This window comes from Hyperoodon ampullatus (genome assembly GCF_949752795.1).
Source record: "Hyperoodon ampullatus genome assembly, chromosome: 14".
Lineage (NCBI taxonomy): Eukaryota > Metazoa > Chordata > Mammalia > Artiodactyla > Ziphiidae > Hyperoodon > Hyperoodon ampullatus.
Window position 1 is genome coordinate 20,539,270 of NC_136927.1, and position 24,054 is coordinate 20,563,323.

The window sequence follows — 24,054 nt, forward strand, 5'->3', positions numbered from 1 at the left end:
TTTCCATCCCACTTGGAGCCCACTGCCTTTTGCTAGACATACCTTTGATTTAATGTAGCCTTTAGCCACATTCACTTTAACTAGAATACTAGACATTTTGGCCAAACGTGAACATACGAGCAGTATATCTGCTTTTCAGCCGCCACTCACCCTCACCTGGAAATTCTCTCTCAAAATGACACGAATTATAAGGTGTCACTCAGAGTGCAGATTGGTCTGTCTTGAAGCCCTGGAGTTTCACTGCAGAGGAAAGTATTGAGAGGGCAGGTCCGTGGACACACACACACCCGGGGCGCGTACGGGCCAGGGCTCAAACCGTCCGTCTCCCCCGAGTGTCAGCTCTTCCTCGAGCTCTGGGGTGAAAAAAATCCATCACTTTAGCCATAAAACAGACACACTCAGATAGTAGAATATAACATACCTGTAATCTTAAGAACCTAAACCTTAAAGGCCAAGCAGGCGGCAGGTGACAGCTGGCCCCTCCCAGCCTGTTGGGGGTCCCCGCAGGGTCAGGTTCGGAAATGCTGGTTTTGACCCTCTGGAAGGGGAGAGGGTGAGGAGGAGCCCAGAAGACTCCTTTTCGGAGGCTGACCATCGCTGCTTTGATCCTGGCACCTGAGTGACTCCGCATGTCCAGCCCGGGGCCTCATGCTGGCGAGGGGAAAGGCAGCCCCGATCCCAGCCAGGTTAACAGAGATAAGCAACAGGACAGCTGCAGACTCTTCCTGCGGGGGTGACACACATTCCCCTGGAACGAAGGGATTCAGGCTCCCTCTAAGCACAGCCTCCAGAACAGAGATGCCTGTGGTCCACGGACTACCAATGCAAACTTTTAAACATGCCGAGTTTTCTAGAGTGTTCAGCCTTTTTTGGATTCTCAAAGGGATTCATGTCCCCAAAAGGTAAGTACTGCTCTTAATTAAAAAGAGTTTGAAAGCAAACTGATGAGACTGAAGCTCTGGCCATGGGTTGTCACAAGGAAAGATTTTTATTTGAGAACATCGGATACTTCTGGAAATGTTCCTGCTAAATCCAAAAACACCTGACAGTCCAGCTCCAACACTCACAAACCCACCAACAGCCTTGTTCTGCAGACAAGACGGGACCGTCCATGGCCAGCTCCCCTCCCACCGCCGCTCGCCTCCATCCGGGGGCACAACTGAAATGCCAGGCCACTCAGCTACTCCAGCCACAGGAGGGGAGAACGGGATCCCGCCTCCCAGGCCACGGCCCCGGTGGGGGATGCTCACAGGGGCACAGCTGAGGCGACGTCACACACGAACACCATAACCAAAGTCAGCGAGTGCCCGAGGGGTCCCCCTGGCTTCAGTGACAGCACAGCCAGGCTGGGACGGGCTGGCATCCCCCGTGTGATCATCTCACCACCCCAGGACAGCACGGTGCCTCTGAAGGAAGCACCGCAGGAACCCTTAACCGCAATCACATTTCTCACACTTTAAACGGGACAGAATCTCTCTCCCCAAGAACATCAGTCTGGACCTTCCTGGCTCAACAGGCTGTCGGGCAAAGGACAGCGCACCTGCCAGTCTTAGTTGACCGTGGAGTCCAAGGTGTGGGCAAAGGCCTGTCCAGAAAAGGCTGGACAGCGACTCAGCCGAAGGGGCGTCCACTACTGACGCCACTGCCCACGCCGCTCTCGGCTCAGCTGAGATCAGAACCCGCGGTGAAGCGAGCACCTGCCGCTGGGGGGTCTACTGACGGCCCTTCTCTGCGAGCATGTGTGCCCTCTGTGAAGGGGTGCACTCACATCAGCGTCGCAGCCGCAGGAAGAACGCGTGTTTACACTCCGCGCTCTCCAAGGGGTAATATTTATCGTAAAAATCTAAGACATATTCTTCAGTCTTGAATCCAAACTTCTGGTAGAGCAGCATGGCAGGGTTGCTCGCTGAGACGTGAAGGGTTACGTCCTTGCCCATGCAGGTCTGCCGAGAGAGTGGAAAAACACAAGGTGAAAACAAAAAAGCCGGAGGGAAAAGGAGTGGCTGAAGTAACTTTTAAGTGTAGGCAGTCAGTTACAGAAACCAGAGACACTGGGGCCTGAAGCTGAGACACTGCAGCACCAGCAACAGCAGGAAACCTGACCCTTCTCTGCCGCCACCAAAACGTTCAAGACCAAGGAAACAGACGGTAAGCTGGGTGTGTCCTTTTTCTCTTTGGAGCAAAGAGCCAACAGGGATATTTCACTGTCAATTGTTTTATATTCAGTTGCATTTAAATACATCAAGCATATCAATACCAACATCACAACAATCTTGAAGAAACAGAGGACAAGACGAGACATTCTGCTTTTAAAAACTAGACATCATCCTGCAAGGGAATCGTAAAAATTCCCTGCCTAGACCTTCTAGAAAATATGTTAAATTATGTAGCCAGATATGAACTATTAAGACTTCTGTTTAATTATACAACTTGAATACCTTATACAGACATTCGGAATCCCAAAGACACTCTCTCGTCACTCCCAAACTTCTCAGAACTGAGGTGTCTGCATTTAGCATGGGCCTAATCCTAGGGGAAAAGAGTGATGCTTGCTCTGTCAAGCCTAGGCAAGTTCTTAGATTCTTTAATTAGCTGCACAAAAGAAAGTACCCCGAAAGTCACATAAATTCAGAACTTGCTCTTTAATGAGGAGGCACTGAGATCCTGGACTTGATGAGTTCCCGAGATTTTACAATCCCAGGTCAAAGGCAGACAGATACCTTCTCTTCCCTGCTTCCCTCACATTCTGCATCCAGAGGCATTTTTAGGAGAAGAAAGAACTACAAGCACACCAAGGACGATAGTCCTCTTTACGCTGCAAGTTGGCACAGTCCCAGCAGCGCCGTCGCCGAGCACAGCTGACCATCTGGGTGGTACTGTGTCTGGGCCGGGGTTTATGGTCTGGCCGGGGGCCAGGCACCCACATACAAAGACGGACACTCCTCCTCCCAGCCAGGGAGGCTCAGTAAGGACCGAGTGTGCCACCAGAACATCACCCCTGCCCCATCCACTGGCCCTTGCTGGTGAAGGAGGAGGCTGAAGCCCATGGCCATCCTGCCAGGAGAGGGTGGACAGGGGGAGGTCGGCCCTGCGTACGGGGTGGGTGAAGGCGGGGTGCGGTGGGGATAATGGAGACAGCCTCACACTAACTGCCAAGAGAGGAGAGGAGAACGCAATTCCTCGATAGAGGGTTCTCAAGGTTCTCACCAACACCTGGGAATTATTGAGCAAGTTTCATTAAAAACTGGAAAAAAAAAAACACTGAATCATCTCCATCTTCTATTTAAAAAGAATCTTGCCTACGTGACACACAATGCTCCATACCCAGTGGTTTCTCAATAAGCTACCAGATAAATTCTGGGGGAAAAAAAAATCCTTGCATGTTTTTCTGGTGTTAGTATATAAATATATGGTCTATTTTCCTCAAAGGTGATACAGATATATCAAAGGATGAATTACTGAGAAGGTTCACAGCAACAGTAAAATTAAAAACAAGCAGCATTAACAGAATGCACATACCACTGATTGATAGTTTGGCTAAAATGTTTAAAAATACTTAAGAACTAAAAGTCACTTCTCACTTCCACTTCTCAGTCACCGCGGTGGTGATTGCAAGAGCAGCAGCAGTTACGATATGGACGGTACAAGTGCTTTAGGCTCCCACTTGTGGGACTTTCCTCACTTCATTTACTACACATGTTCACAAACTGATTTCTTTGAAACCTGGGTCTGAGGAGTGACCCTCTCTTAGGGGGTGAAGGCTTCTCTCTGGGTGTTAATAACCTCGTGAGCGACACAGACCGGCTCCTCTTCACTGGCGTTGCCTGGCACTGGCCGCCTCCTCCTCCAAGCCTTTCAAGGAAGCCCAGAGGCAGGTGGGCAGACAGTGAGCAGAGACAACATACCTGAATCAGATGATAAATCATGAAAGTCGCAATCCCTGCTCTTCTCCACTCAGGATGGACAAACAGAAATGAAATGTACGCTTCGTTGTACTTCACATCGGGGACCATGAAGCCAAAGGCAATGATGACTTTCTTATAGAGGACGACGACGCTGAAGTCTGGGTACTGCAGGCACTCGGACAGGTCAACACCTACGGAGAGAGGCCAGCAGGGTCAGCCCGGGCTTGGGGGCTAGTGAGCAACAGGCCACTCAGTCTGTGCTTTCAGCTGCATCTGCGTGCTAAAACACCCAAACTGGAGACAGAGACATTACCATAGACACCACACATTCAGATCATAAAAATAAAAAAGTGAATTTTAGAAAATATCAAAATTAGCATCGCCTGGTCTACGTACATATGTTAAAAGAAGAGAAGCAGGACAGGGTGGGTAGGAGAGAGCACACAAACTCAGAACTGGACGCACCTAGCGTCGCACTCGGCCTCCGGGGCCGCGAGTGCCAGCTGGCGCATCCCTAAGCGCCCCGCCTCGGTATCTGCCTTGGGTAAGATGAGAGATACCCAGACCCCAGGGGGCTGAGGAAAGATCCCGAGACCGCCCGTACACAGACAACTGACAAGCTCTTTAGTACAAATGCCACATTTTACAATAAAGGAGTAAAATATAACATAACTCCATGTTTGACGTTTGGAAGGCACCCAGTGTAGGGGCAGGAAGTAGCAGACACTCCCAGAATTGCTCTTTTCAGCCCCATCCCAGCCCCCACCACGTGCACTGTGACATCCTGACAAAATCTCATCCAGCTCCTAGAAGACACGTATTATTTCCTTTACATTCCAAAGCAGTGCAGTAAAACAGATCCAAAAAGAACGTGTTTATATTTAGCAATGAAACTGTGTTCCTTTGATCGATGGCTTCAGAGACAATATGTTAAGGTGGATAAAATCACGAATCACATTGGATTTATTCTTGTTTTCAAAGTCTGTGGTTGGGGTATTTGGCTTTTTAAAAACAACTTTTGGGACTTCCCTGGTGGCGCAGTGGTTAAGAATCTGCCTGCCAATGCAGGGGACACGGGTTCGAGCCCTGGTCCAGGAAGATCCTACATGTCGCCGAGCCCGTGTGCCACAACTACTGAAGCCCACACACCTAGAGCCTGTGCTCTGCAACAAGAGAAGCCACTGCAATGAGAAGCCCACGCACCATAATGAAGAGAAGCCCACGCACCATAATGAAGAGCAGCCCGCACGCGGCAACAAGGACCCAACACAGCCAGAAATAAATTAATTAATTAATAAAAATAAATAAATAAAAACAACTTTTGGCTGTGCTAACACTCTCAAAAGGACCAGCTAAATAAAGAAAGCACACAGAATTATTAAGCAAAAATCACAAGTGTCCAAATACGCCCAAGCTACCAGCCTGTGTGGTACTGATGGACATTACCTGGGATCTAGACACATGTGGAAGCAAAACAGGGTGAATCATTTATTCTGGAGCCAGAGACAAACAGGGAAGAGGAACAGACAAAAACACTGTTTATTACTTTAACTGCTGGCTTCTTCTTGACCTTAGGAAAGAAAGAGATGTTTATATTTTAATATTTCTATGTTAGTAGAGACAAACTGAATGAAATCATGTAAGGTTTTGGGGGTCACATGACATACACTAATTTTAAAAACTGCTAAAATGAATGACACAGAAAATGGATCTGCCTAGTTCGGGAGGGGAGAACATACCAGGCCAGAAAAACTCCTGACACATGGAGTTTATCGTCGGGATGTGATTTGGCCGGACATAGCAGTAATCAAGAGGTGCGTCCGGCTCTGGCGTCCAGTGAGGGTCACTCCTGTGCAGGTGGGAACGAATCTGGGACAGGAGCTGCAGTTTGGGTGGCTTTGTTTCATAATCACGCCTCCAGAACCCAGAAAATAAACAAACTGAAGTCAAGAAAAATACCCATTATTCCCAGCCATTTGATTCACAAAACTCTTTGATCTGCTTGAAATTTTAAATTAATTTGCACTACTTTATACGGCGGCTGACTTAACAGCTACAGTACTTTTCTGGTATGAAATTTAAAATTCGTTCTATCAACATTCGTCAGACCCAACCCCTTAGTACCTGCCAGGAACTCTACTAGTGCTGGTGAGCCTTGATGAACAGAATGGGGAAACAGAAACAGCATCCTAATTCAACCCTCTGAGTGCTGGGACACAGGACAGAGCCCAGGAGAGGAAGGCCCAACCCTGCCAGGACAGCTGGGGACCAGGAGGTGGAGGAGGCTGGCATGCTGCTTCCCCATGTCTGCCCAGGAGGGCAGGGCTGTGCCAGGAGGACCGCATGACTGGGGGCTGCAGAGCAAGCGTGGTCAGCAGAGACAACTGTCAATCATGCACAGCCCAGCGCTGCGCCCTCTCCAGCCAGCTCGGCGTCCAGGGCTCTGCCTACACAAGGAGACGCATCAGCAGTCCACATACAGGCCCGACTGAGACATCATCCCATTTTTTCATTTCACAGACGACTAAATATATATACAACTTTGAAATTTAAAACAATGAGTATGATAATCATAATGAAATCTAACAGAGTTAACTTATCCTTGCCTTTTATGTTTCTTTCAAAGGACCATCCTTTCTGCAAAAATGTACAGTTGAAATAAGCCAAGGATGAGACTGGACACAGAGCACAGACTCGGTCCTTGCTGATGCCAGCTCACAGATCTTGGTCTTTATTCGCTCCAGTGGGGGAACAGGGCTTGAAAACCACAAACATTACTCCCCGCGACACACGTGACATCACAGCTCTTCTCTGTATACCTGATGTAAGGCTTTAGGATCCGAGAAGTGTAAGGGCTGACAATGCTCTGGTCCACAGCCATATCTTCTGACCCCACCAAACGGTACAAAAACTTCGTGGTCTGGTGCCGAAATCCTTTCCTGGATGGCAAGGCAGTCTATGAGAAAGACATGCTAGTTATATAAAAATAAAGTTACTCAAAGGATTGGTTTAATTTCCACAGATAAGTAGTACTTACAACATTTTTATGTGTCAGAAAGTAAGTCTTTCCACAGGACTTAACTGGAAAGCTCAAGGTTCAATACAAACTTCACAGGTACCTTTACATAAAAATGGATATGAAAAACTAATCCCGGTTTAACAGTTTAAAAGCAAAATAATTTTAAAATTTTTAAAGTTTTGTAAAGATTTTAAAAAGAGATTTAGACAGGTGAAATGCAGAATTGATCCCTGGATTTACAGCCTCTCCAGGTTTCATGTTGTCTATAAACGCACAGTCAATCCACTCATCAAATGTTCACCAGTCCAAGCATCAGGGGGGAGGGGTAACACACACAGGCCTCCTGTCTCATGAGTGGTCTCTGTTATCACAGGGGCGTGGGGGTCAATCACTGCTGCATCTGTATGTGGCTCTATTACAATATGTCTCTACCAAATAAATCTGACAAAAGTAGGACTGATGCAGATTATCATCCCCAAAACATAGCATGAGCGGAGAGGCCCGACCGGAGGGTCAAGGGGGACGCAGTCCTGCTCCTCCAGAGGATGTCCCCATAGAAGGGCTGCAGACGTCTGCTCTCCAGACACTGCTGCTCCAGGGCCCTCGGTCATGTCGTAACAGAACATGACAATTAGGGTTTTATAGCAAAGAGCTCAGATGGAAAGATTAAAAGGCACATTTATAAAGTGGTGTGCCAAGGGTTGGATGAAGTTTAGAAACCTGAGTTGTTTTTGTAGAAACAGCTTGCTCTTAGCATAGAAAATAACTTTGTTGGAAGAAGAGCAAGAATTCTTTCCTTAATAATTTGCTCTGATTACTTTCCCAAACCGGACACCAAAACTTTCAAAGGCCAACTCTGAAATTCTTCCAGGACTTTGCATTTCAAAGTGAAATTCAAAGTTGTGGTAAACAGTTTGCAAATATGGCCCAATGCTTCCTCTTGTGCCTGAAGGTACAAGTGTCTCCCCATATGGAAAGGTGGAGTCAATGTCCCCTTCCCTGGAATCTGGCAGGCCTGGGACAGGCTGGACCAGTCAGAACATGGCATAAGTAACATTCTGGGACCTCTGAGCCCAGGCCATAAGGGAGCCGGCGGCTTCCACTTCCTCCCTCCTCGAGCCCAGCTGCCTCGGTGCCCAGGCGCAACCACTGAAGGGTTGGCGGCCACACGGAGACAGGCTCTGGAGGATCCAGCTCCCAGCTGAGTGGAGCCACAGGGTGCCCCTTCCTTCAGCACATGAAGGAGAACACCCAGCTGAGCCAGTCAACCCACAGACTCAGAAGAAGAATTAAATAGTTACTGTTTTAAACCACTAAGTTTTGGGCTGGTTTGTAATGCAGCAGAGATTACAGCAGCCCCTGAGCCCATGAAACAGCATCAGGTTAAATGGGAAGGTGAGGTCTGTGAAAGCCCTGGATGCGCACAGTCCCCACCCCTTTCCTCTCCCTTGCTTCCACACCAGTTTAAACATCCTCAGCTTCTGCCTGGAACACTACTCTAGAATCTACTCCTGGTGAAGGTGCTGTGAAAACTGTTGAAATGACAACAAAGGACTTAGAATATTGCAACTTAGTTGACAAAGCAGCAGCTGCAGGGTTTAAGACGACTGACTCCAATTTTGAAAGAAGTTCCAACTGTGGATAAAATGTTATCCAACAGCACTTCATGCTACAGAGAAACTGTTCATGAAAGGAAGGGTCAATCAATAAGGCAGACTTCACTGTTGACTGATTTTACGAAACTGCCACAGTCACTACGATCAGACCACAGCCATCAACATCAAGGCAAGACTCTCCACCAGCAAAAAGATTACAACTCACTGAAGGCTCACATGATGGTTAGTATTTTGTAGGAATAAAGTATCTTTTTAAAAAAAGAATAAATTTATTTCTTTTATTTCTTTTTATTTTTGGCTGCATTGGGTCTTCGTTGCTCCATGAAGGCTTTTCTCTATTTGTGGCAAGCGGGGGCTACTCTTTGTTGCGGTGCACAGGCTTCTCATTGCAGCGGCTTCTCTTCTTACAGAGCACAGGCTCTAGGCACACGGGCTTAGCCCTGCACCAGGGCTCGAACCTGTGTCCCCTGCATTGGCAGGTGGATTCTTGACCACTGCACCTCCAGGGGAGCCCCAGGAATACAGGACCTTTTTTTTTTTTTTTAAAAGAAGATGTTGGGGGTAGGAGTTTATTAATTAATTAATTTATTTTTGCTGTGTTGGGTCTTCGTTTCTGTGCATGAGGGCTTTCTCCAGTTGTGGCAAGCGGGGGGCCACTCCTCATCACGGTGCGCGGGCCTCTCACTATCACGGCCTCTCTTGTTGCGGAGCACAGTCTCCAGACGCGCAGGCTCAGTAGCCGTGGCTCACGGGCCCAGCTGTTCCGCGGCATGTGGGATCCTCCCAGACCAGGGCTCGAACCCGTGTCTCCTGCATTAGCAGGCAGACTCTCAACCACTGCGCCACCAGGGAAGCCCGGACCTTTTAATTAAGGTATATATATTGGAGTTTTAGAGATAATACTATTACACACTTGATAGACTACACTATACTGTAAACATAACTTTTACATGCATTGGGAAACCAAAATATTCACGTGACTCTCCCTGTTGCAATGTTTGCTTTAATGAAGTGGTCTGGAACTGAACCCGAAATATCTCTGAGGTCTGCCTGTAAGCACTCAACAAACAATGTTAAGGATAGGTCTCTTCAAAAAACCAAATGAAGAGATAAAGAAGTAATGGCGTCAACATTCATATTAGGAGTCCAGAAGGGGAGGAAAAAAATAAAGGAGGAATGTATTTAAAGAGCATGATGAGGAATTTCCCAAAATAAAGAAGCATGAGTTTCCCTTCGGGTTCCAGTCCTGCATGTAAGGAGCTCGGAAGTCCTCACTCCACCATAACAAGGAAAAGGCTGAACAAGCTGAAAATCAACAACTCTTCTCCGACCCATCAGAGAAGTAAGGTCACAGGGCAAACCGCTGCCTCGCAGACTGGAGACAGACAAGTGGATACAGAGGTTCACAACCTACTGGAGTAAGAAGCCTCGGGAAGCAGTGCTGGGAGGGGAAAACCTTACCTGCAAACGATGAACTGCTGGAGGCTCAGCGGGGACAAGTCTGAGAGAACAGAGACCAGGGAGGCCCCGCACTTGCGTGAGTTTTACCTCTAGCAGGCTCTACCAGGTGCTCACTGCGAAGATCAAAGAAAAATCCCCTCCTGCTGCCACTGGCAGCGGCTCATTTTGAACTGTCAGGGTGTCTCTGCTCCTTAACAAGGATGCCCTCAGGCGAAACTACTCTGCCAGAGCCTAACCTACCTGAGGGAAGGGAATAGCCAGTCCCTGCCCCCTCTAGCCACCCTGTCCCACCTAACTGGGAAGGAAAACTGAGAAGCCCTTGTGGAGTCTCAGCCCAGGGGCACACGCTCACTTAGAGACCGAGGACCAATCCGAGCACTGTAGAACACCTCCCCACCACATCACGAACGGCCTATTCCCACAGTGCCTTGTACCCAGGACACCATCCTTGGTTGTCAACAAAAAATTACAAGGCAAGCTAAAAGGCAAAAACACAGTTTGAAGAGACAGAAGCATCAGAACCAGACTCAGATATGGCAGAGATGTTGGAATTACTGAACCGGGAATAACTATGATTAGCATGTTAAAGGCTCTAATGGACAAAGTAGAGGACATGAAAGAACAGATGGGTAATTTAAGCAGAGATGGAATTTCTAAGAAAGTATAAAGAAGAAATGCTAAGATCAAAACCACTGTAGCAGGGCTTCCCTGGTGGCGCAGTGGTTGAGAGTCCGCCTGCCGATGCAGGGGACATGGGTTCGTGCCCCTGTCCGGGAAGATCCCACATGCCGCGGAGCGGCTGGGCCCGTGAGCCATGGCCGCTGAGCCTGCGCGTCTGGAGCCTGTGCTCTGCAACGGGAGAGGCCACAACAGTGAGAGGCCCGCGTACCGCAAAAAAAAAAAAAAAAAGAAAGAAAAAAAAAACACCACTGTAGCAGAAATGAAGAATGGCTTTGATGGGCTCATTGCTAGACCGGACGTGGCTGAGGAAAGACTTCCTGAGCTTGAGGACATGTCAACAGAAACTGCCAAAACTGAAAAGCAAAGGGAAGAAAGGCAGAACGGAACAGAATATCCAAAAACTGTGGTACAACTACAAAAGGTGTAATATATGCATAATGGGAATAGCAGAAGGAGGAAAAAGGAACAGAAGAAACACCTGAAGCAATAACAACTGAGAATTTCCCCAAGTTAATGAGACACCAGACCAAAACCACAGTCCCAAGGTGCTCACAGAACAAGGAGGATAAACACCAAGAAGCATGTCGGACACGTGTAACTGAAAGAGAAGAGGTGCCAAGCAAGATAAATGAGAGCAAAAAACACTTGAAACGTATGAACACAAGTCAAGATCAAAAACAAAGAGAAAACTCGGAAAGCTTCAGGACATGGGACAATAAAAAAGGAGGCCACCTACAAAGAAACAAGAGTAAGCCTGACATTGTGGCTCCAGGAACGACATTACAGCAAGACGATGATGGAGTAATAATGCTAAAACGTTAAAAGAAAAAACAAAAAGACAATTTTATATCCAACTATGTTAGCATTTAAATGCAAGAGTGAAGTGAAGATCTTCTGAGGCATACTGGTTTAAAAATTAACCTCAAAAAGACCGTATTTTAAAGAACTATTAGACGAAGTACTCTAGCAAGAAGTTAACCCGGAAGAAGCAATGGGAAGTGAGACTGAGTGAACACTTTAGTGAGATTTACTGGTACCTAAACAAGCAACACAAAAGAAAAAAGGCAAAGGAGAGCATGCAAAGGTATTTTTTTGTTTGCAGGGTGAAGAGCACATGATAATATTAAAAATTAATAGAGAAAAATCAATACATGTCTTAAGTTAGGACCTATAAAAAGAAGAAAAATAGAACATACAATTTTCTTTATAGAAAAGATTCAACATCACATAGACTATTTTCTTTGACTGCAATATAATTTGATTAGAAATTAAATCAATTACTAAAAGATACTGTAAAAATTCTCATGTATCTAAGAAAACTACGAGTTATTTACCACTAAATAAATAACTCTTGGGTTAAAGAGGAAATGCTGAGAAAAATTACAAAACACAAAGTACTGACTGATAAAAAATCACATCATTTCAAAGGTCATGAGTCATGGCTAAAATATTATAGAGACAGTTATAGCTATGAATATATTGATCAGAAGACAAGAAAGAGAATGGATTGAACAAATGCATTTACGGCTGCTCCCCTATGTAACTGCATTAAAGTGATAGTAAAATTCCAGGTTAAGATGGGGGATTAAACACAAACATCCAATTTTATTTCCTCCCAAAACCCAACTACAAGAAACAGACTTAAAAAAAAAAAAAAAAGACAAGCAGGCAAGAACAAAAAGATCAGGAGAAGAAACCAAAGTAACTGGGAAGCAGATGGACACAAAGTAGCAGATTTAAAGCCAAAATCCCAAGCTGGCTTTCAGTGAAGTGAGAACCGGCCCAACCTGTACTGCAGAATCCTCCTAAATTAACCCAGGTGGCAGCACCAGGTTCCTCTGGAACTGGGAAAAACTAAGGAGCAGGTAAAAGCTGTGGGCGGAACAGGAAGGCCCCAAACCTCCAACCCCCTCCCACCCGCGGGGTGGCTGCCCTCCCCACAGGAGTCTGGGGCCCAGCTCTACAGAAGGCCTAACCAGGCTCTGGACGGGCAGCTCACGTGGCACTGAGGGGTGAGGCCTGCACCAGCTGAAGGCTGAGACCCCCTCTCTTGGTGGCCACAAGGGTCCCGAGACTGAAGAGTCTTCTACAGGGACTCTGACTGGCCTAAGGGTCTAAAGGAAGTGACACTGGGGGTCCTCGGGAGAGGACTCACTGGCCTAGAATTCCCTGTTCAACCTAGCTTTCCCGAAGACTCTGAAAGCACTGCCCCACTGCCGGCTTCCTTCCAGCATTGCTCTTAAGCTGGCACTCAGCTTTACCCAGCGCTAGCTGGGGATTCTGGCTCTAAGTTCAAGGCCTTTCAGACACACAAGGTCTCAAAGTTTACTTCCCGGGCAGCTTTCCTCTGGAAGCCACTAAAGGAGGGAGTAAACCTATGAAAAGGTAAAGATGGGGAGCAGGAAACAGGGGGTTCAATTCAGCAGAGGGGAAGATGGGGCTCCGGCGAGGGGAGATGCCAGGACCACGATGGCGGCCAGTACAGAGCGACAAGTGTGACTCAAGGGGCAGACATCCTGAGGCTACCGCCACTAAGCCTCTGCCCCACTGGACCGTCTTGTAAACCGGAGGAGGCTTGTCCGTGCTCAGCTTGGTTCACAACGCCATGTGAGGCTCCCTGCTCCCTCCACGGGCTCCCTGGGTCAGCGGAGGACACTCTTACCCCACAGATAACAGCCCTGACCTCTGACAAGCTGGAGGGAAGCACGGCAGCCCTGACGCAGGACAGGGGCCCACCCCCCACCACCCCGACCAGATTTCCGCACATTCCCTGGTACACAGTGCAGCCTGCTGATGCTCAGACTCCCAGGACTCCTTAACGACCTTAGCCACCGACTGCCCCAGGAAGGGGTCATGTCACGGCAGCTGAAGCCAGAACACGACTGGATGAGTTTCCTGGGGCTGCCATATCAACACTGCACAAACAGGGGGCCTTAAACAACAGAAATGTATGTATTCCTTCTCTCATGGTTCTGGAGGCCAGAAGCCAGCCATCAAGGTGCCAGCAGGGCCGTGGTCTCTCAGAAGCTCTGGGTGGCAATCTATTCCATGTCCTTCTCTTGGCTTCTGGTGTGGCTGGCGAGGCTTGCTGCCCCTTAGCTCTGCAGACACATCACTCTAAAAGCTGTAAAAGCTGCCTCAGTCATCACATGGCATGTTTCCTGTGTGTCTCTCCTCTTGTAAGGACAGAAGTCACACTGGGTTAAGGGCCCAACCTACTCCAGTGTGACCTCAGCTTAACTAATTACCTGCAAAGGCCCTATCTCCACATGAGGTCACATTCACTGGCACCAGGGGTCAGGACTTCAATATACACTTTTGGGGACACAATTCAATCTACATCAGTGACCCAAAAAGCCCGTCAAGCTTATCTTCTCCTGGAAGCCTTCAACTAATAGCAGCAATTTCCTTACACAGCTCAGTCTGTGCTTCCTACTTAGTTTTCAAAACAAACAAACAAACAAAACAACTAAAAGTACACTGTTTAGGGATAAAGAGGTTAAAAAGGCAGAGGAATGATTAACACTGAACGTCAGAAAGTGGTTCCCTCTGGGGGGAGCAAGCAGTGCCCAGAAGGATCTTTAAGGTGGTTTTTTTTTTTTTTTTTGCGGTACGCGGGCCTCTCACTGTTGTGGCCTCTCCCATTGCGGAGCACAGGCTCCGGACACGCAGGCTCAGCGGCCATGGCTCACGGGCCCAGCCACTCCACGGTATGTGGGATCTTCCCAGACCGGGGCACAACCCACGTCCCCTGCATCGGCAGGCGGACTCTCAACCACTGCGCCACCAGGGAAGCCCTTTAAGGTGTTTTTAATGCCCTGTGTCTTAACCCAGGAGCTAGATTCATAGTTAAATAGCTTATTAACCTCTAAATTATATCCATATGTTCTATGCATTCTTCTATGGGTACAATGCATTTCATACTTTAAAAAATTAAGTATAGGGATTAAAAAGACAAACCTATGAGAACAAAGGAGAGGTGAGCAGATGACAGCAACGAAAGCATATGAGTAACTGGCAAGTGACTAAGACCAGCAGAGCCAAAACCTGAGGCAGTGGTGAGGACGGGCCAGAGCCGGTGCCTCAGGACAACGCAGCAACGGGGGCATCAGGTCCTGCTGAAGTTGAGGGTGAGCAGGGTGGCTATGGACTGAGCGTCTCTTTAGTTAAGAGGTTAAAGCTCCAATGACACCTCTGCCGTTCACATCCAGAAATGACTCCTCCCTCCAGGGGCAGGCTAAACTCTGGCGGCTCCAAAGAGATTCTGAGGCAGCCAAGGGTGGAAGCTCTGTCCTGAAAACAGGGAAATTCAGGTGAAGTTTAACAACTGCGTGGTCAGCTCCTGGTCCTCCCTATGAGGCTTCTAGGATGTAGGCAGGCAGGTTACTACTTCCCAGGAAAGGAAAGCTGGGAAATAGGGAAATAAAGAAAATTAAGGGGATCCAGCTACAGCAAGGGTCTTTGGCAAACTACAGACCCCACAGGTCAAATCCAGCCTGCTTTTGTAAATACATGTTATTGACATACAGCGACACCCCTTCATCATGTATCATGTACGCTGCTCTCACACAGCACAGCAGGGCTGGCCTGCAAAGCCACAGTTACTTACTATCTGACCCTTTACAGAAAAGGCTTGCAAATCTCTGGTCTAGAGCGTCCAATATCCAAACAAGAGGGGTGCTCTAAAGAGACAAACCAGAGAAAATAGAAGCTAGGAAATTCCAGAACTCAAGAAGGAACGTTTCAGGGACTTCCCTGGTGGTCCAGTGGCTAAGACTCTGCACTCTCTATGCAGGGGGCCTGGGTTCAATCCCCGGTCAGGGAACTAGATCAAGGATACCATAACTAAAGATCCTGCATGTCGCAAAGAAGATCCCGTGTGCCACAACTAAGACCCAATGCAGCCAAATAAATAAATAAATATTATTTAAAAAAAAAAAAAAAGAAGAAGGAGCGTTTCAAATGGCAAGGCCCACAGAGCAAAGGCCCAGCCCCAGGGAAGAAAAGCCCCACATGTGGTATCATCACTGGGTAATATCAGAACACTGGCAACAAAGACCGGACCCCTCTAGTGTCCAAAGGCGCAGATAGGAAAATGTGCAAAGAGTCCAAACAGGCAATTCACAAACAACTAGGAAACAGGAAAAATGTTTAACTTCACCTGTCATCAAAGAAATGTAAATAAAAAACAAGGCTTCATTTTACAGCCACCAGATTAGCAAAACCAGTTAAAGGATGGTTAGTAGCAAACTCCAGCTTCTCTCCAGGAGAGAAGCCGTCTTGCTCCTGCCGAGGGAAGGCGGATTCCAGCACTTCTGGGTGGAATCAACTGTTCCCGGGAGCGCTCACACACAGGCATCCTCCGGCCACGCTGACCCACACTGACCCACACTGACCCCAGCTGCTCTTTCTGCAGGGTGTCACCTAACTACAGATGTCCACACGCCTTCACTCTTGCTCAGCTCAGGGTCCAGTATTCTGTATGTCCTCAACAAACCTGTCCATCAAAGCCATGACCCAAACCATGTACAGCCACCCTCAGGGACTAAGAGATACAAAGAGAACATCTAGGTTCCTTCTGGAATCCCCAAAAGGAAAACAAAAATCCAAACTCAGATGTATGAAAGGATGTTCATATTGGACAAATAAAAAATAATACAGCCCAGCCATTTTTGTACCTCCCTCCCTTGCTGTTTTCTTCCACATGCCCACGTGCTCCTTGGAGCTGCGGCCCCAGGAGTTGGAGAGCGAGGCCAACACTTACCTGGTACCGGTCAAGGATTCTGAAGTCCTGACAGGTCGTCCTGTACGTGGCTTGTCCAGCTGGAAGCCTGGAAACTCCTTCTTTGGCCCCATAAATCCCGTCCACTAACAGAAGCGCGGCATTCACAACCTGATCCAGGTCAAAGAGGGGCAGCCCCCGGTCCCTCTTCGCCTGCCGGACGATCAGCTTCCGCTTCAGGCGCCGGGCCTCCGGGGTCATGGCCACGGCCCCAGGACAGGCTTCCAGCCGCTTGAGGAGCAGCTTCTCCTCGTAGATGCTCACGGGGGTGAACCTGGGCCCTTTGGGCTTCCGGTCCTTCTCCAGCACGGGCTTCCTCTTCTCTCGAGCCCTTGTTTGCAAGGACATGTTGGAGTCTGTGTCCTCGCTGTCGATGTCCATCCTGTCGGGCTTCTCCTCCTCACTCTCCACCTCCTGCTTGATCTGCTCAGGGGCTCTGACCTTCTTCCTGCCTCCAACCCCTGGCCCCGAGGCGGCCGAGCCAGGAGGGGGTGGGATGTACTCCATCCCGGGGTCGATGACGCCGTCGCCTTCCATCTCATCGTCATCTGCGCAGAGCAGAAAGCAGGAGGGGAATGCGGACCCGCCGCCCACAGGGACAGCACACACACTGCCATCAGGGCCACACACAACCCAAGAGACCCGAGGACGGGCCGTCTTACCGTGAAACAAGGCTTGTGGCGGCATCACGTCTGGAATCAGATCGGCTTCTGAGAGCAGGCTGGGCGTGGCTGAGTGAGAGGCAGGGGTCCCAGGGGCAGAGAAATCCAGAGACGGGGAAGGAGATGGGCTTGTCAGCGGGGTGCGGTCGGAGGAGCTCAGGGACGAGAAGTCGATCACTTCTCCTTTTTCCAGAATCACATCCGGCCTGCGTCCTCGGCTGATGAACTTCACAGGCGTCGAGGAGGTGCTGCGGTCAAGAAAGCCAGCCGCCTCTTTCTGGGCTCTCCGGATGTCCTTCGCTTCCTGAGTACGAGACCTTTTCTCTTTCAATTCCATGGCAGATTCCACAGGATTCCGACTCACCCGCTTTCTAAGTCCCTCGACAGTAATGATGGGATCTAAAGTTGGCTTCGAGGCTGCTGGAAAAGAATAAATATCTAAATTTTTTAATAGCTATTCAACGTTAGCTTCTTCTTCTACCTTATTGTGACTCTACTTCCATGTTTGAAAGAGAAAAATGTTAAATGAATGCCCTTAAGATTTAGATTTCTCTTAACCAGGAAAAAGGAATTATAATGCAAATGTAAACACTTCTGCAGCATCTTTCTCCTACTGGAATTGGTAACTGTTAAAAGTTTGATAATGCTCAGAGTGTAGGGGGAAAATGGACAGTTCATGCTTTTTTGATAGGGCATAAATTTTATTACAACTTTTTGGAGGGTAATTTGGCAATATGATTAAAATTCTGAATAAATATGCCCTTTGATACGGCAACCTATTTCCAGGAATTCATCACAAAAAATTGGCAAATGTGTGTAATTATAGTATTGTTTAAATACCAAAAATGGACAGAAATAACCAAAATGTCCATCAACAGGGTAAAGGTTTAATAAATTATCACATAGCCATTCAATGGAATGCAATGAAATAAAAGAAAATAGGGTAGATCTACATGTACTATTATGGGAAGATGTCCAATGTATACTGGTAAGTGGGGAAAAAAATGGAGAACAAGTAATATAGTATGAATCAGTTTATGGGGTTATTTTTAGTAAAAAAAATGCTTCAATATGCAGAGAGGACTTCTGAAAGCTTCACAAGAGACAGCAGTGGCTCTGCTGGAGTGAAGTTGCAGGCAGGGTGGGCATGTGGGGAACTTTCAGACTTTACACCTTCAATACTATGAGATTTGTTCCCAATTATATTTTTAAAAATTTAAAAGGTCATTAAAAACTTTTCAGATAAAAAAAATCAGATCAATGTGTGATATAAGGAGCTACTGTTAATCTTTTATAAGTGTGAAAATGGCATTATGGTTAGGCTACAAAAGAGAGCCCTTATGGATAAGAGATAAATCATGAAATATTTAAGAAGGAAGTGCTGATGCCTGGAAGTTGCTTCTAAATAATCCGAGGGTGGGGATGTGTGGAGGGTTGGGAGAAAGGACCCAGGGGCCAAGATAAAATGAGATTGGGACGTCCCAAGTGGTCCAGTGGCTAAGAATCCACCTTCCAATGCAGGGGACGAGGGTTTGATCCCTGGTTGGGGAACTAAGATCCCACATGCCGAGGGGGAACTAAGACCCGCAACTAAGACCCAACACAGCCAAATAAATAAATAAATATTTAAAACAAACAAACAAACAAACAAAAAAAAAACCCCCCAAGATTGCCAGTGTTAACTGCTGAAGTGAAGACAAAGGTACCACGCGATTCACTATATGACTTCACTATATTACTTCACATTTGTGTATTAAAAATTCTGCATACTAAAAAGATTAAAACCATAAACAAACAGATTGAAAATAGAGAACCTTTCAGATACTAAAGGAAATTTATTAAACTGGTAACTTGATTAGGCGGTTATAAAACATTTTTTGTATAATATTTATTTACGGCATAAAAAACTGTGTTAGAATAAGACTGTGGGGCGGAGCAGCTCCGGGGAGGCAAGGGCTCCGTGCCTGGTAAAAGCGGATTGTCCACACGGGCACCTCTCAGCTCACGACAGTACCTTTCACTTTCAGAGTGGAGATGGACAGCTTCTCTCCCTCGGGTTTCAGGGTAGGGGGCCTGTTGTGGACGAGCTTCCACCATCCCGGTTCTCCAAACTCCTGAGCTCCCGAGCGGAAGTACATGGGGCTCCCCACGCTAAGGCAGCCTGCCACCGTGCTCCACCAGGTGGAGGTCTTTTTCCTGGAGAGTCCAAGAATTTAAAAATTACTGGCTTTTCAACTCTATCCTTACATAGACAGTGCAGTCTCTGCCTCCAAGTCTGTGATAGGCTATGGAACTTCCCGTCTTTGAAGGAACAGAACACATTGGATAAGGGAGAGGCTCGGGGTTCTGCGTGGCTTCAAATCCCAGCTCCACCACCTTCTAGCTGCCTCAGTTTCTTCATCTTTAAAATTAGGATAATAGAACGTGCAAGACTGCTGTGGCGATTAAATGAAGTTAATTCAAACAAAGCTCATAAAACACTTCTTATCCATGATTATGGAGTGCTACAGGCTAATTTTATTTAACCTGAGCTGCTTTTATGTATGAGTTAAACACAACTCTCAGGAAAGAAAGCAGGAGAGTCATTAGCCCTGGTAAACAGTTCATTTTACCCGTGGAGAAGGATGCATCCCTCAGTCTGCTACTTGCCTTCACATAGTAGAGTAGGAATAAAACTATATGGTATGTCCCACAAACACAGAGTTGAACCTTGGGAGAATTACCAACTCTGACCAAACCCTCCCAAAATACAGCAAGTGTTTCAAAATAACTACACAACAGTGTATACAACAAAAATTTTAAATGATATGTAAAATGTCCACTATTCAGGTTCCTTTAAAAGTGCTTTTTTAAGGAAACTGTTCTATTTCCACCTTGAAAACATAAATCAATGACCAGAAATCCTAAAGAACAGTTTTTCATAGGAAAGTCAGCCTAACAGATGAAAAATACTGCTAGAGAGGCAAGAGAAAAAAGTATCCTTAGGAACAGAGATGTACTAGAAAACTACAGACAAACCAAAAGAACCCCACAACAAACAAAACAACTTTATAAAGGCATGAGCACATATCTGAGGCAGGAGAACGACCCCGGCATTCTGGGTCAGAGAAGAACGAGGTCTCACCTCCTTCTGACCTTTCCAGGCCCCGCTCCTGTTGCCCAGCAGTCTGACCAGAACGAACCCATTCGTTTATTTTTTTCCTTTGAATGGGCCATACTTTCCTTGTTCCTTGTATTCCTTGTGTTTTGTTGGACAGTGGACATTTGAATCTAATGATGTGTTAACTCTGGACACCAGACTCTCCCCCTTCCCTGGGGTTTACTGGTTTCTGACAGGTGCAGGCTGTCTCTGTGCCAAAGATCAGCCGGAGCAGAAACTCAAGGTCCTCTCAGCTCATGTCTAAGCCTGTGCCTCCCCCTGGACATGCAGGGTGGCTAATTCCCCTGTATATGTGGTTGCCTTTGAATGTCTTAGTCTTCAATGTCTGGCTCCAAAAAGGGGACAAAGAGGAAAGTGAAAGTGGGGAGGTAGGTGCCAGCCCTGTAAGTCCCTTTAAAGTCACCTCAGCCAGACGGGGAGGGGCTTGCAACAATGGAGGAGGTGCAACAACAAAGGCCGCCCACGCCTTTATCAGCACCTCTGTGATCAGAAGCAGTGGTCAGTGATCAGCACAGATATGATATTTGGAGGACAGCGTCCTTTGTGTCCACCCCGGATCCCATACTGTGTGCAGGCTGCTCCAGGAATATGTGCATGGCTGTCTGCCACGGTTAAAACTGACCAACACTGATTGTAATTTATGGTCCAAGGCTTCCTCTGGAAGTTGCAAGCCTTCAGCTGACTCCAGAGTTCCAATAAAGTTACACTGGATTCTGCCAATGCAACTGCTACTGAGGTGGGCAGACAGATTTCTGGTGCTTCCTACTCTGCCATCTTCCCAGAGCCCTCATCATACAGGCATAGCTCATGCTACTGCACTTCACAGATACTGTGTTTTTTAAAAACTGAAGGTCTGTGGTAACCCTGAATCAAGCAAGTCTATCGGTGCCATTTTTCCAAAAACATCTGCTCACTTCATGTCTCTGTGTCATATTATAGATCTTGTAGTATTTCAAAGTTTTTCATTATTATTGTATTTGTGATGGTGATCTGTGATCTGTGACTTCTGATGTTACTCCTACAACTTGCTGAAGTTCAGACGATGGTTAGCATCTTTTAGCAATAAAGTCTTTTTTTAATTTATTTATAATTTTTGGCTGCATTGGGTCTTTGTTGTTGTGTGTGGGCTTTCTGTAGTTGCGGCGAGCGGGGTCTACTATTTGTTGCGGTGCACAGGCTTCTCATTGCGGTGGCTTCTCTTGTTGCAGAGCACAGGTTCTAGGCATGCAGGCTTCAGTAGTTGCGGCTTGCAAGCTCTAGAGCACAGGCTCAGTAGTTGTGGTGCACGGGCTTAGTTGCTCCGCGGCATGTGGGATCTTCCCAGACCAGGGCTCGAACCCGTGTCCCCTTCATTGGCAGGTGGATTCTTAACCACTGAGCCACCAGGGAAGCCCAAGTATTTTTTAATTAAGGTGTGTACACTGTTTTTTTAAAAATAATGCTATGCATACTTAACAGACTACAGCATAATGTGAACATAACTTTTATACGCAGTGGGAAATCAAAAATTCATGTGACTCACGTTATTGTGATATTTGCTTTACAACAGCAGTCTAGAACTGAACCTGCAACATCTCTGAGATATGCCTGTATAATATTTTTAATTTTAAATACTATGAATGTGTTTTATCATATTTCATCAAACATAAGATCCACTGACTTTGAGACACACCATTTTGTGTACAAGAAGGAAAACTAGCTATCAAGTAAGCTATGACACACCATCACTTCTAAGATGTATCCAGCTGTCAGAGATGTCAAAGTGGGAAAAACTGTTTATTTTAAAATCAATGAAATATGGTAATAGAAAAAATATTCAAACTATTCTTCACTAATCAAAATTATAACTTTGGGAACAATTCAAGGCCAGGACTGTAAAACCAGATTAAATGACCACATATAAAATTAAACTGTAGTAATTAAGCTTTTGTGTACTTTTTAACTTGCTTCTACAATAGGTACATAAAGTTATTTAGGTTAGCCCTTAATCAACCTTTATACATTTAAACCTTAATAAAATATTAAGGACATATAAGATCTGAAAGAAAATGTATTCAAATTTAAAACTTCATTATACAGTATACTATTCTCTCAGATCCTATTGGCAAATGAGAAATGGTTAACATTGTTAAGAATTTTAAAGTATGCTCCATGGATAGCAGACTGTGAATCTTTAGCAGTTATGAGAAGTGTTTAATTGCGGAGGCAGTGAGTCTGCGTTTTCATACATGGACACATCTGAGTACTGGAGACCATCTCGGGTGAGTGGTTTCGGGGCTTTTCCAATCATTGATGCTTAAAGCAGAGTTCCCAAAGGGAAGGACAGCACTGAGGCAGGAAACTGAGTGCCAAGGAGTCACAGAGTAATTTTTAATTCTCTTTCACTCCTCTGGTTAGATCAAGGAGAAAGTTAGTTGCTTTAAATTCTCACTAACACACATAGTCTCTCTTTTTGATCAAGAAAGAGGCCTCACAAAGAACTCATACAGTTCAACATCAAAAAAATGAACAATCCGATTAAAACATGGGCAGAAGATCTAAAAAGACATTTTTCCAAATAAGACATACAGATGGCCAACAGGTACACGAAAAGATGCTCAGCATCACTAATCATCAGGGACATGCAAATCAAAATCACAATGAGCTATCACCTCACACCTGTGAGAATGGCTGTGATTAAAAAGACAACAAATAACAAATACTGGTGAGGATGTAGAGAAAAGGGAACCCTTGTGCACTATTGGTGGGAATGCAAATTGGTGCAGCCAACACAAAACAGTATGGAGGGTCCTCAGAAAATTGAAAATAGAACTACCATATGATCTAGCAATTCCACTCCTGGGTACTTATCCGAAGAAAACAAAACACTAATTTGAACAGATATATGCACCCCTATGTTCACTGCAGCATTATTTACAATAGCCAAGACACGGAAGCAACCCAAGTGCCCATCAATAGATAAAAGGATAAAGAAGATGTGAGGGGGAGACCTTCAAGGTGGTGGAGGAGTAAGACGTGGAGATCACCTTCCTCCCCACAAATACATCAAAAAAAATCTACATGTGGAACAACTCCTACAGAACACCAACTGAATGCTGGCAGAAGACCTCAGACTTCCCAAAAGCCAAGAAAATCCCCACATACCTGGGTAGGGCAAAAGAAAAAAGAAAAAACAAGAGACAAAAGAATAGGGACAGGACCTTCGCCTCTGGGAGGGAGCTGTGAAGGAGGAAAAATTTCCACATACTAGGAAGCCCCTTCGCAGGCAGAGACTGCGGGTGGTGGAGGGGGGAAGCTTCGGAGCCACAGAGGAGAGCACAGCAGAGAGATTCCCACACAGAGGATCGGTGCCAACCAGCACTCACCAGCCTGAGGCGCCTGTCTGCTCACCCATCACGGCGGGTGGGAGCTGGGAGTTGAGGCTTGGGCTTTGGAGGTCAGACCCCAGGGAGAGGACTGGGGTTGGCTGCGTGAAGACAACCTGAAGGGGACCAGTGCCCCACAGCTAGCCAGGAGGGAGACCGGGAAAAAGTCTGGACCTGCCGGAGAGGCAAGAGATCATAATTTCAGAGTGCACAAGGAGAAGGGCTTCTTGCTCTGTGTGCCCACAGACGGCAGAGCACCGCCTAAGCGAGCTCCAGAGATGGGTGTGAGCCGTAGCTATCATCTCGCACCCCAGAGACAGGCATGGACCACTACTGCTGCCGCCACTGCCACCAAGAATCCTGTGTGCAAGTGCAGGTCACTACCCACACCTCCCTGGGAGCC

General features: G+C 46.7%; 1 protein-coding gene across 5 annotated transcripts in view; it reads right to left on the reverse strand.

Moving 5' to 3' along the window:
- Positions 1 to 965: 965 nt before the first annotated feature.
- The window catches only part of KAT14 (lysine acetyltransferase 14), a gene marked incomplete at its 5' end in the record, with an annotated part of 41,665 nt that continues 18,576 nt past the window's right edge, over positions 966 to 24,054 (reverse strand). The window contains 7 exons of one of the 5 annotated variants that reach the window (XM_079719255.1): positions 966 to 1,943; positions 3,906 to 4,096; positions 5,645 to 5,754; positions 6,725 to 6,861; positions 16,447 to 17,012; positions 17,127 to 17,543; positions 19,141 to 19,322. In XM_079719255.1, the coding sequence (XP_079575381.1) occupies positions 1,770 to 1,943; positions 3,906 to 4,096; positions 5,645 to 5,754; positions 6,725 to 6,861; positions 16,447 to 17,012; positions 17,127 to 17,543; positions 19,141 to 19,322 (1,777 nt within the window). In that variant the 3' untranslated portion in view covers positions 966 to 1,769. Of the gene's footprint in view, positions 1,944 to 3,905; positions 4,097 to 5,644; positions 5,821 to 6,724; positions 6,862 to 16,446; positions 17,013 to 17,126; positions 17,547 to 19,140; positions 19,323 to 24,054 lie in introns of all 5 variants that reach the window. The other 4 variants (XM_079719253.1, XM_079719256.1, XM_079719254.1 and 1 more) reach the window with 4 other exon arrangements.